The following is a 12,011-nucleotide window of genomic DNA, read 5'->3' on the forward strand; positions in this document are numbered from 1 at the left end:
TGATTTATTATCTACTATCCTGTAAAAAAGAATTGAAGCGTAGACATCTACAGAATCGTCGGTCAAATATGCATAAAAAACTACATTTTTAGTTTCATAACAATTTTTATTGGTGTCATTGTGTGAATGGAAAAATAATAGTAATATGCAGAAGAAAAAAATTACAAATACTTGTAACACATCTTTTGAATATGAATGGATGAATGATGAAAGTTGAGTATATTGCAATTGCAATTCTATACAAGTACAATAGGATGTAAGTCCAATAAAACCGTACATGTGGTGATTGTGACTGTGAAATTCGATGAATAAAATCGCGCTTCATAATAAATTTAGTACAACAGAATTGAACTGAATCTTATTATCATACACTTCTGATTTTACGTAAGACAAACTTCGCAATTACACAGGCTCTACTGAGTAACATTTAAGTTAGAATATTCGCATTTACACATTTGTTTTATTGGCAAACTCGACTCTAATAGTAACAAGACAAATATGTAGATTTTTAGATATGAACACACTAAATAGAGCCTGTTTTGCTTTGTATTTCAATCAGCGAAAAGATATTACCGTTTTATCTAGAATTCTATTAACTGCGTGAGAAAGAATGTACGCTGACATCCTTTGGCTTTATACTCCGGATCTCTGCTACAAGTTAATAATGACGCCAATTAATACAGAGAGTGTTTCTTACACCAACTCTTTTTACAGTGATATGCCCCATACGGCGACTGCCGGACGGCAAGACCGGAGCTATAGGAGGACACGGCTGTACAATCGACTTTTGGATACTACTTAGTTGTCCTTGCTCTGCATAAACTTGATCAAGTCGATGACTCGGCTAGAGTAACCAAACTCGTTGTCGTACCACGAGATCAGTTTTACGAAGTTGTCGTTTAGAGGTATGCCGGCCTTGGCGTCGAAGATGCTGGAATGGTTGTCGCCGATGAAATCGGACGAGACAACGTCATCCTCGGTGTAGGCCAAGATACCCTTCAAAGGACCATCAGCAGCCTCCTTCACTTTTGCTTTGATAGCATCGTAAGAGGCAGGTTTGCCGAGACGAACAGTCAAGTCGACCACGGATACGTTATGCACGGGTACACGGAAGGCCATGCCAGTGAGCTTTCCATTGAGGGCGGGAATGACCTTGCCAACTGCCTTGGCAGCTCCAGTTGCAGCGGGAATAATATTTTGTGCTGCGCCACGGCCGTCACGCCACAGCTATTATCGGAAAAGTTAATAAATGATGTTACATAACGATGGAACAATCTTGAACGAGATTTCTTAATTAAACAGTTATATATCATACATACCTTGCCGGAAGGTCCATCAACGGTTTTCTGAGTAGCTGTAATCGCGTGTACGGTCGTCATGAGACCTTCTATGATCTCGAAATTGTCGTGAATCACCTTGGCGAGAGGAGCCAAACAGTTGGTGGTGCACGAGGCGTTAGAGACGACCTTGTAGCTCGGATCATAAGCCTCCAAGTTGACGCCAACGACGAACATTGGTGCATCAGCTGACGGAGCGGAGATGATGACTTTCTTGGCGCCGCCTTCCAAGTGAGCCTGCAAATACAATCAAAGAACATTAAACTCTAATGTAAACAAGGATTCCGGTGGAATTAAATAGGAATTTCAATTTCACGTACGGATGCTTTCTCGATGGTCGTGAACACACCGGTCGACTCGACGACGTACTCGGCGCCAACCTTCGCCCACGGGATCGCCTTCGGCTCGCGCTCGCTGAAGACTGAGATCTTGGTTCCGTTTACAACAAGGCAGTTACCCTCAGCCCTGACTTCTCCCTTGAACCTGCCATGGGTGGAGTCATACTTGAACATGTAGACCATGTAGTCGAGACCGATGAAGGGATCATTGATGGCGACGACCTGATTGGCAGAGATCTCAGATTAGCGTGAAACGAATGTGATTTGCGAATTGGTATTCTCCTTTCAACGTACCTGACCACCACGCTCCAGGGAAGCCCTCAGCACGAGACGGCCAATACGGCCAAATCCGTTGATTCCGATTTTGCTCATGTCGTCGTCTTGATTGCAACTGGAAAATTGGACGAGAGTATTATAAAATACTACACGTGCCTTCCGTACGATCGTAGTCGTCGATACCGGCGTGGTATTCATGCGAAACAGGTGTGAAAGAATGAGCCTCATCATTAGAGATTATTATTGTAACAAATTATTGGATGGTAATAGGTTAGAGGGTAAATTAATATGCAATGTATGATAATCCATCATTTCGCTTCTCCGCTATTTTCAGAATATCAATCACGTCTCAAGGATGCTCGTAATATCATCGCATAAGTGAAAACTGATATCGACCGCGTAGACGCAACTGAAAATTACTAATTACACTGTAATCGAGCCGTTTTGCTTTATTAGTCCAACATTGTATCATAGAGAAAACATTTCACAGTATCGTTGTATTAAAACAAGTTATTAATTGAAAAATCTTTCCCACATATTATTTATTTATTGCTAAAAATACAATGGCATTACAAATGTGGATTGTAAATGTAACGGAATTATTGAAGAGGTTCGTGGACGCGCTTACATAATTTCATAAACGTTATTTATCAGTCTTGAATTTAATCTTTGAAAGCAGCTGTGATGGCAACAGTTTTGGCACATGTCTCGGTGGCCTTAATGCTCCGGTTGGACACCGGCGAATCTTGTAGGTCAGGCAAGGTTAAAGGGGGAGGTGTGTCCACGTACGCTCTTCGATATCCCTCGACGATGATCGTGACCTCGCGTGCGTAAAGATTATCGGATCATTTCGATTGACAGTTTGGATAAAACGTGACGTAGTCATCGCGCATCCGGCGCATCGCGATGCACCGCGTTCCAGTCTGATATAATTCAAAGAAAACCTATTCGGACTTTCGTCAACGACATCGACCCGACAAGTTTCAATTAACTAATTAAGCGATACCTGCGATATTTAACACACGGATAGAGTTATTAATTTTTTACTTAAATATCAACTTTTTAAAAATAAATGATCGAATTAATCGTCGATTAAAATAAAATTTAAATTTGGTCGAAATTAAAGGCACAGATTAAAGTGAAGAATGTTACGAGATCTTGTGCAATCACATTTTTTCAATTTTTTCAAGCAACTTTATTCATTTTGAAGAATTAAAATTGCGATTTTGTTTAATTAAAGACGAGCTCAGGTTTTTTCTTACATTTGGAAATTCGTTTTTTTTACAGTAACTTTGAGACAAAATCGTATTTATTTTACTTAAATAATGTTTCTGAAATCTTTACCAATACTTGACACATAAATAATGATTTAAGTATATAAGGAAAAATTAATACAGTTTTGTATGCATTAATGTTTAACATGAAGATATTATTTATTGCCGCAAGAATTTTAGTCATCCTAATTGATGATATGATAATTAGTACAGTGCACGCAATATTCTTAACGATAGGCAATTAAATTTCAAATTAATTATACGTGACTAAGGCCGTTTACACTTAGCTTAACTTTAACTTCGATTTAGCTTTCTTTAACAATTTTTATAAAACTAGAAAAAGATATGCAAAGTAAGTTAAATCGAGTTTAAAGTTAAGGTACATACGTGCAAATGAAGCTAAGGATGATATTCATGTAGTCTGATCTTACATTTAAAATCATCTTAAATTTGATCTCAAGTATCATTCCCTAGTAACAAAAATACATTGGCAGTATATTGATTAATATTGGTTATATTGGGAATGCATTGGCCAATATTTTTCCACTGTTTCCCAATGTAACGCCAATATTGGTTATAAAATTTTGGTTCCAAATTAAAATGCAATTAATGTCCAATATGAAAAATCGATTGGTTCAATATTGGCCCAATGCTGAACCAATATTGAACCAATATTTCTGCTTAGACAAATTGGCTAAATAAGATGAAGGGTCCACTTTACAATATTGGACCAATATTGGGAATATTGTCTTTATACTACTTTCCAATATTGCGCCAATGTTTTTTGCTACTAGGGATTGGTTTTAGTTGATAAGATGATCGTACAGCTTCTTAAGATCCTAATGCAAGATCAGACTGTGAATATCGTCCTATCAATGTCCTGTCAATGAAGTGTGCTTCGTACATCTGTACGTCTCAGTCACGTAACTGTCGAGTGATAATATTGATCGGCATGAGGGCCATTTAACGATAATAACGATCGCCGGGTCGGCAAAGCGAAGGGATTCCGTCTTCCGAACTTCAACGTCACGAACGTTGCCGAGGAAGAGCCATCGCATCACCCATCGTTACATCATCTCTCATTGAACTCTAACCACGATACTCCAACATCTTACTATGCAAATCACGTCGCGGCTTCTCGAAGCTTCTCCCGCGGGGATACAGTCTCGTTACGCGGCTGTCGGGAGATGCTGGTCCAAGAGCGACGTCACGAGAATGGCCGGTGCGCCGGATGGCAAACGCGATTTAACGATTACGTGAATTCGATAAAAAAGACGGTCGTGCGAACGATTAGCTTGCCGGTGATGATAATGGACGATTCACTCAAGAGCGAGAAGAGAGAGGAAGAGAGAGAGAGAGAACAATTGGGAGAATACACGTCAGATGGAAAAGATACTCACCGCGTACCAAAAAACCAGATCCGTTCGCTGCAGTTACTAACGGAGTAGTGTCATTTGAAGGGCACGGGTGCGAATATAAAACGGCACTTCGTGCCCTGTCGCCGACGCTCGGAGGCGTCACGTGACTTGATTATCGATTGTCGACATGTCTGCGCGCCGCGAAATTTAATCGTCGTGCTGGTACGGATAGAACCGTTTTGATCTCTTCGAATTTCTGGTTGCTGCTGAAAAGAATCTATTTATCATTAGCACAATAGGTAACGACAGTTTAGTTGTGCGGACGTATAATATGCAACTCATAGAATGAGATTTCAACTTTTTTAAAGGATAATTTTGTAATCTTTTTAGATTAGACTTCTCGGTAAGCTATAAAAATTCAAGTTATAATGTTTATTTTATACCTAATTACTTTTATTTATAATTTATTCTCTAATAATTTTATATCCGTGCGTTTTTAGTTTACGTATTTTAATATATACATAGATAGTGTGTGTGTGTGTGTGTGGATTTAAGATATATATTTTAATATATATCTTATATATAAATATAGATACATTAAAAGATATTGTCAAATTTATTTATTCTTTAAATTTGACAAGTTTTTTTTTATATAACTGCATTAATTATAAGATATTTGTAAGGATTTAAAATAGAATACAATTGCATGCAAAAGTTTGAAGTTTTAACTTGATAAGTTGTTCTTAATCATCACCGTGCTCGAGAACTTGTCCAGTTACAGGAACATTACCGGAATCGGCGTTAAACAGGTATTGAACCAGATCGGCTATACGATACGCGTAACCGTATTCGTTGTCATACCTGCAGAAAGACACGTTATTTCAGGATCAAATCGGTACCAAAAGTTTAATGCAATCAATGAAAACCTGCATCATAATATTACAATTATTGAAATTTCTAAATAGAGTTTTATTACAACGTTGATGGCGTTATTACCAGGCGACGATCTTAATAAAAGTGCTGGTCTGCGGAATGCCCGCCTTGGCGTCAAACACACAAGAATAAGTCGTATGGTTGAAGTCCGATGACACGCAGTCTTCCTCCGTGTATCCCAGCACGTCTCTCAGTTGCCCCTCCGCCGCTTCTTTCATCGCCTCTTTCACCTCCTCGTACGTCGTCGGTTTATTGACCCTGAAGCGGTTTCACGGAGATCAAAAACGCTCCCAATGTATAGCACATACGAGAATCAAATTTAGAATCGGACGATGGTTTAATTTCGTTCAAACACAAATTGCGTCAATGAAATTGCACAGTTGTTTCGTGCAAAATCAAGTGCGCTCTTTTTTTTTATTACATTTATACAACTGGGACTTTAAGTACGCCATCGCCGGATTTTACGGGTCAGTCGTCTAGTGAACTTGCGAGTTTGCATCTACCAATTTACCTGAATGTCATATCGCATAATGAAACGTTGGGGATCGGTACCCTGAACGCTATGGCGGAAATCTTGCCTTTCAGCTCGGGGATAATTTTTCCTAATGACTTGGCCGCGCCGGTCGCGGTCGGAATAATATTCTGGAGAGCGCCCCTACCGTCCCTCCACAATGCCGTAGGTCGAAGCTGTGACAAAATGTAATCGTACAAAGTATGACATTTTTAACGACTATTTACATCTTAAACCGTGATGCTACGCATAAGTGAAGAAATAATTTAAAAAGACAGGAATGTATTGTACTAAAAATATGTACTTATTAATCTTTTACTTTTTACAATATATGTTGCATTAAAAAAAAACTTAAATAAACGAGGTCCCTATTTTATAGAGAAAGACAGCTTATCAAGAACCTTCTCTATTGGACCATCCACGGTATTTTGGCACGCTGTCACCGCGTGGATGCTGGTTATCATAGCTTCGAGAACCTCGAAGTTGTCGTGCATGATTTTGACGATTGGAGCTGCACAGTTTGTGGTACATGATGTGGCAGAAATGACACAATCTCTTTTGGGATTGTAACAAGTGTGATTGACTCCGAAAACGAGCATCGGTGCGTCGATCGACGGTGCGGTGATAATAACTCGCTTTGCGCCGCCATCGATGTGCAACTGTATAATGTACCATTTTTATTTTTGGACAGATACATATAATAAAATTGAATTGCATGATATCGGACGTTAAAGATTGTAAAACAGTTAGAGATTTGTTTAAACGTTTAATGTAACAATTATTAATAACTGTAAGAACGATCGATATCTTTTTTTCTTTTGCTTTTAAATTTCTAGTAAATCAACATTTGATATATAACTTGTTACGTAAAAAAAAGTTAAGTTTAAAATCTTACACTGGCTTTCTCAAGAGTTGTGAATGCTCCGCTAGCTTCTATTACGTATGTCACTCCATTATTCTTCCATGGTATTTTCCATGGTCGCTTCTCTTGCGACGTGGCGATTCTTGTCTCTCATTGAACGATAAATATGGTCATGATTTTTTTAACAAAGTAATATCTATACCATGTTTTTTAAAAATTAAATTAAATATGAAGTAAGCGTGCAGATACTGAAATTTAATAAAATATAACAATTTTTCCGACAATTACAAGAATTATATACATAAATTTTTTTTTTTTTTGTTATTGAGAATATTAATAGTTCCAAATCTGCAGTATTTGCAGCATTAAAACGAACAGATTGTAGAATTATAAAAATTTAAATAATTTAAGATTCTTTTCTGATTTAATTTTTTAGTGTAGAGAAACTAAGATTCTATTTACCACCACTAATTATATATTCATTGTCGCACTCCAGAGATAAAGGATGTGGCCCGTGAGTAGAATCATGTTTAAAGAGATATATCATATACTCGGTTGTGAGAAACGGATCGTTAATTAATTTTACCTATAATATTTATTATATTATTTCTTAATTTATAATCTGTATAAGTATAATACATTATAGTTAGTAATTTTTCTTTCTCTCGAAAACTTGCCTCAATGTTTTTCTCGAGGCAAGCGCGGAGACACATTCTGCCTATTCTTCCAAATCCGTTAATTCCTACAACTGCCATAATTTTATCCTTATTTTAATTTTGTCTACCAATTCATATTAAAAAAGGAGAAAAAAGGATTTGAAAATTTTGGATAGTATTTTGTCAAATGTAAATAGTGTGAAGCTTATTACAAATTGCATCATGATTATGACGACTTGAAGTCATGTAATAAGTACAACACTTTTGACAAATATATTATTTATGATATCACTTATAAAATAGTCACTATTAATTGGTGTTAATTAAAAACTTATTTACATTTAACAACGCAATTATTTAGCTAAATAACGTTTTCCTTATGAATTCTTTTGTTTATTGTATAAAAATAATCTTTAAAAATAGTTTTTCTTACAATCTTATTTACAGTTATAGTTAACTTTGAAACGTTAACTTTGTAAACGTTAAATGATTAATAAATGGTAAATGAATTTTCGAATAATTGCCCAAGATCCTCCTCAGATTGTTCACGTGGCGCCAATTTCGTGATGCGATGCTGAAAGAAAGGAGAAATAAAATTTTAAATGCGTTTTTAAAATAAAAAGTATATATTAAATATTATATTTCATTTTATGTTAAATATAGTTTTCCATTTAATAAAAAATATATTTCGCGAATTTTATTTACCTGTGGCAAAGTGCCTTGAACTAACGTGGGAATGTCTTCTTTCTTAAAGCCGAGTTCTGTCAAACCATTTTCGACTTTCATAATCCGCATGTATTCTCTTACAGTGTCAGCCAAAATTTTCCCGGCATCAGCCCGCTTGGCATTTTTAACGTCTGCGCCGAGCAATTCCGCAGCTTCCAGATGCCTCTCTGGACATGCACTTCCGGTAAAGGAAAATACGGCTGGTGCCGAAATCACTACAGATAGACCGTGAGGAATTATTGGATGATCATTGCTGTATCCCTTAAATGAGACAGTAATTCAATAAATACATCCAAAAAGGGAAACCAAAGATATTCTAAAGAGATGAAGGAATTTTTCAATATTATTGTTTGAAGAAGAATGTTGTAGTCGAGGATTATTTTCATATTAATTTGTACATGAAAGTTATCTAATATTGTAAAAATATATTATTAAAATCTAGTCACAATTTCATTTTGTTTTTCGATGATTATATATAAGATGTGACAAAAGAAGTTAGTATATGAATTCCAGTTTATATTCAAGTAATTATATATAATTACTTTTGGTTGGAAATTTCGAACATTTCCGCTGATAGGATACGAAAGTCCATGACAGAGATGAACACCAGCATTTCCAAAACCAACGCCTGCCATTGTACTTGCTAAATGCATATGACTCCTCGCTTCCAAGTCATCTTGATTGTAAACTGCTCTTTCGAAATATCTAGACAAGAAATTGAATATTATTAATATTATCTACATACCATTTATTCACATCTATGTATTTTAGAAATTGTAGAGCATTAATAATTGATGGATTAATTACTTGCGCATAACTTGAAGAGCATATCGTGCCCAGACATCGCTGATAGGATTGCTACCTTGATAAGCCGGTCTTAGAATTGGATTTGGTGGACAAGGCGTCCTCTCTGTATAGGGTATTGCCGTGAAGGATTCCAAAGCATGGCAGAGCACATCAAAACCAGAATAGGCGCACACTTTCTCTGGTAACGTCAGAGTATGCTTAGGATCAATAATTCCCAATGTCGGACGTAGTGATCTGCGATAAGAGGGTTAACGAATTTTTTAAAATAGATCTTGTTTCTATCCAATGCGTAATGAACATTACCTGTTTGCGATCCCCGTTTTGGCCTTTAACGGACGGTAATCGAAGATGGATACTCCAGTTGTTTCAGAACCGGTACCAGAGGTTGTCGGAACAGCGATGAGTGGTTTCAGAGGAACCAGGATCGGTTTACCTTTCCCGATCGGCGCGTTTACATAATCCAAAAATTCAGCGTTTGGATCGGAACTGTACAAGTTTGCTGCTTTGCAGGTATCCATCACAGAACCACCACCGACCTATAGATTAATAATCATTTTAGAATAATTAATAATTAGAATAATGTAATATATGATAAGAATAAAAATAAGCTTAATAATTTAATATATAATTGATAAAAAGTGTAATTTATATATTTATCTTTTTTTTTCTTTACGTATAGTCCTTGGCCACTTTGGTTTCTTGCATACGTACCGCTATGAAAGCATCAAACTTTCCACGCTTGGCAAACTCAATCGAGTCTTGTAAACTTTGTTCAGTTGGTTCTACGCGTACTTTATCATAAATCTCAAATTGAATTCCGTATTTAGAAAGGCTGTTAATAGCAGTTTTCACGGGATCTAAAGTCACCAAATAAGGATCTGTCATCAGACAAGTTTTTTTCGCACCAAAATTTTGCATGTCCATTCCCAACTCTCTCGTTACTCCAATTCCATACCGTACGGTAGAACATGCCATCTAAAATTTTACGTAACTTTTAATAATTAATACGATGCCTAAATTAAAAGATTGTTGTTATTTTGAACGCTTGATACGATGAAAGAAAAAATAAGTTCTTGAAGAAAATTTAACATCTATTGTGCTTTTAATATTTTTAATTTTAATAATACTTTTGTAAGATATGTACTACTTTGTATATTAATCGGATCTAATCTCTAAAATAAAACACTTACTTTATTTACTCTTTAATAAAATAATCTCCAGCTCTTCGAAAAAGCTTTGTTAAAAGCTCTGTTATTACACCTGATTACGATTACGATATAATAATCAGATAATCATCAGAAACTCAAAAATGTTGCATTGAGTATGGTAAAAACAGTTCTTATCTGAGTACATAATGTATGCGGGAGGCCTTCGATTTCATAATCGGAGAGGCCTGCGATAAAATTAACGTATTGACGTGCTCTTTAAGGAAAGCTCCTTTTTTCTTCTTACACAAATTTTACCTCAAAAGCATATTCCTTGGTGGCTGTGATGTTTGCTGCAGTGCTCCAAGTTTTTCCGTGATCCCGTACATGACTACTTCCTGGATTTCCGTGCGCTGGACATTTGCATCTAAAAATTTTAAATAGTTTAAATCTCCATATTTTGCATTTGCTATTAAATGCATTTCTGTTCTTTATCCTAGAATAAATTTATTGAGAACCGCTGTTGAATTGATGCACTTTACTTTAATGAATTGACAGGTGTAGATTGACAATTTGTCACTATTATATTTTATTCTTATATTTCTTACGTTTGTATAACATTTTCACAAACCTGATGGAAATTACTTTCACTGCTTTAAGATGCAGAATAATATTCTAATATATATTTATTATTATCAGAATATACCTTGTATAATTGTTACGATTACTCTTAAATAAATGAAAACGTTGTGTATCTTTTGATAAAATTTATTATTATCATATTTATTAATCTATGATAAAGAAACTACATGTAATTAAAATATGTTTTTATTTATTTAACAGCGGCAACTATTACATTTTTTTCTATATAAACATTTTTTATAGATAATTTACTTACGACTGAGATGAAATGACTTGCAGAAGATCAATGACACGTCGTCTCGGTAGCATTTTAAATATTCTTTAGAAGCAATTATAAAAAAAAATAAAAATAAAAATAAAACAGTACTGGCTAGAACAACTTTTAACAGATTTTTTGATTCTATTCCGGAGTAACGTTCTCCATGAATTCTCATGCTTCACTCTCGACTCCCGACTTGGTACCACGGCCAGTTCATATTCCCCTTCCTTTCACTTCTGGCATGTTTACCACTTAGGTCTTTGATGAGGTGGCTCTATTATCCATGTGTTCGTATTCATATGTGAACAGGGCTGTATCAAGAGAACTTTACCGAACTGCGTTTTGTAATGTTTGTTTTTAATCGCTCAAGATATTTAATTTCTAAAATTCTGATTTTTTAAACAAAAATTTTACATTTAAATTAAATAAAATTTGCATTCAAATATGAAAAAGAAACATTTGTAAAAAAAAGAAATAATGTTAGAGATACAAAATTTATATTGTAATTTAAGAACAAAAATGTAATATTTTACTTATTACATCTTTACGAGTAATACTTTATACCAAATCAAAATTTTGAATAAAAATAAAACTTAAAATAAGTATTCTGACGATTCCACATGGCTTGACATTTTTAGAATTTATTTATGTAATTAGTTTTCTAGGGTGAGATTAAAATTTATTTATACACAATTAAAACAGCTCTGCGAGCATTATTAAACGATTTAACATCGTTATTAATTTCATATCTATAATATGGACTTTTTCTAAAAGATAACTAACTTTTAAAATTTACAACAAGCAAAATGTTGTATATTTAAAACATTTTATTAATATTAAATATACGATATATATTTTTCATGTTACAACATATATGTATACTACTG

General features: G+C 35.1%; 3 protein-coding genes across 4 annotated transcripts; all 3 read right to left on the reverse strand.

Moving 5' to 3' along the window:
- Window positions 1-85: 85 nt before the first annotated feature.
- LOC105837430 (glyceraldehyde-3-phosphate dehydrogenase 2) lies at window positions 86-4,770 on the reverse strand. The gene is made up of 5 exons (XM_012682204.3): window positions 4,626-4,770; window positions 1,970-2,066; window positions 1,658-1,897; window positions 1,320-1,574; window positions 86-1,227 (listed from the first exon to the last, which is right to left on the reverse strand). Exons 2-5 carry the CDS (start codon window positions 2,045-2,047, stop codon window positions 799-801), a joined length of 1,002 nt encoding a protein of 333 aa, XP_012537658.1. The 5' UTR covers window positions 2,048-2,066; window positions 4,626-4,770; the 3' UTR covers window positions 86-798.
- Window positions 4,771-5,217: 447 nt separating this feature from the next.
- Window positions 5,218-7,769, reverse strand: LOC105837436 (glyceraldehyde-3-phosphate dehydrogenase). Its single transcript, XM_028195109.2, has 8 exons — window positions 7,758-7,769; window positions 7,567-7,653; window positions 7,352-7,475; window positions 6,923-7,038; window positions 6,429-6,686; window positions 6,028-6,203; window positions 5,580-5,774; window positions 5,218-5,444 (listed from the first exon to the last, which is right to left on the reverse strand). The coding sequence occupies exons 1-8, from the start codon at window positions 7,767-7,769 to the stop codon at window positions 5,327-5,329; spliced, it is 1,086 nt and encodes a 361-aa protein (XP_028050910.1). The 3' UTR covers window positions 5,218-5,326.
- A 147-nt stretch (window positions 7,770-7,916) lies between these two features.
- Window positions 7,917-11,174, reverse strand: LOC105837435 (probable hydroxyacid-oxoacid transhydrogenase, mitochondrial). 2 transcript variants are annotated; one of them, XM_012682208.2, is made up of 8 exons: window positions 11,122-11,174; window positions 10,542-10,650; window positions 9,790-10,053; window positions 9,382-9,614; window positions 9,079-9,312; window positions 8,814-8,976; window positions 8,251-8,532; window positions 7,917-8,119 (listed from the first exon to the last, which is right to left on the reverse strand). In XM_012682208.2, the coding sequence occupies exons 1-8, from the start codon at window positions 11,172-11,174 to the stop codon at window positions 8,036-8,038; spliced, it is 1,422 nt and encodes a 473-aa protein (XP_012537662.1). In that variant the 3' UTR covers window positions 7,917-8,035. The 2 variants fall into 2 exon arrangements, with proteins under 2 accessions (XP_012537662.1, XP_012537663.1); XM_012682209.3 differs by lacking the exon at window positions 11,122-11,174 and adding an exon at window positions 10,269-10,471 and having other exon boundaries at window positions 7,979-8,119.
- Window positions 11,175-12,011: the final 837 nt, after the last annotated feature.

Source organism: Monomorium pharaonis, chromosome 7, assembly GCF_013373865.1.
Source record: "Monomorium pharaonis isolate MP-MQ-018 chromosome 7, ASM1337386v2, whole genome shotgun sequence".
Lineage (NCBI taxonomy): Eukaryota > Metazoa > Arthropoda > Insecta > Hymenoptera > Formicidae > Monomorium > Monomorium pharaonis.

Bases quoted from the DNA above. Each gene is read 5' to 3' on its own strand.
- LOC105837436 (XM_028195109.2), bottom strand. The intron at 7,039-7,351 runs GTAAATAGAATC...TCGTTCAATGAG, and splicing joins TGAATATATAATTAGTGGTG to AGACAAGAATCGCCACGTCG. The intron at 5,445-5,579 runs GTAATAACGCCA...GTCTTTCTGCAG, and splicing joins TTTATTAAGATCGTCGCCTG to GTATGACAACGAATACGGTT.
- LOC105837430 (XM_012682204.3), bottom strand. From the start codon at position 2,047: ATGAGCAAAATCGGAATCAACGGATTTGGCCGTATTGGCCGTCTCGTG. The intron at 1,898-1,969 runs GTACGTTGAAAG...TCTGCCAATCAG, and splicing joins CCCTGGAGCGTGGTGGTCAG to GTCGTCGCCATCAATGATCC. The intron at 1,575-1,657 runs GTACGTGAAATT...TTGTATTTGCAG, and splicing joins CGACCATCGAGAAAGCATCC to GCTCACTTGGAAGGCGGCGC.
- LOC105837435 (XM_012682208.2), bottom strand. From the start codon at position 11,174: ATGCTACCGAGACGACGTGTCATTGATCTTCTGCAAGTCATTTCATCT. The intron at 10,054-10,541 runs GTAAAATTTGTG...GTAAAATTTTAG, and splicing joins CCAAGGAATATGCTTTTGAG to ATGGCATGTTCTACCGTACG. The intron at 8,533-8,813 runs GTAATTATATAT...GTCTCATTTAAG, and splicing joins TTCGAAATTTCCAACCAAAA to GGATACAGCAATGATCATCC.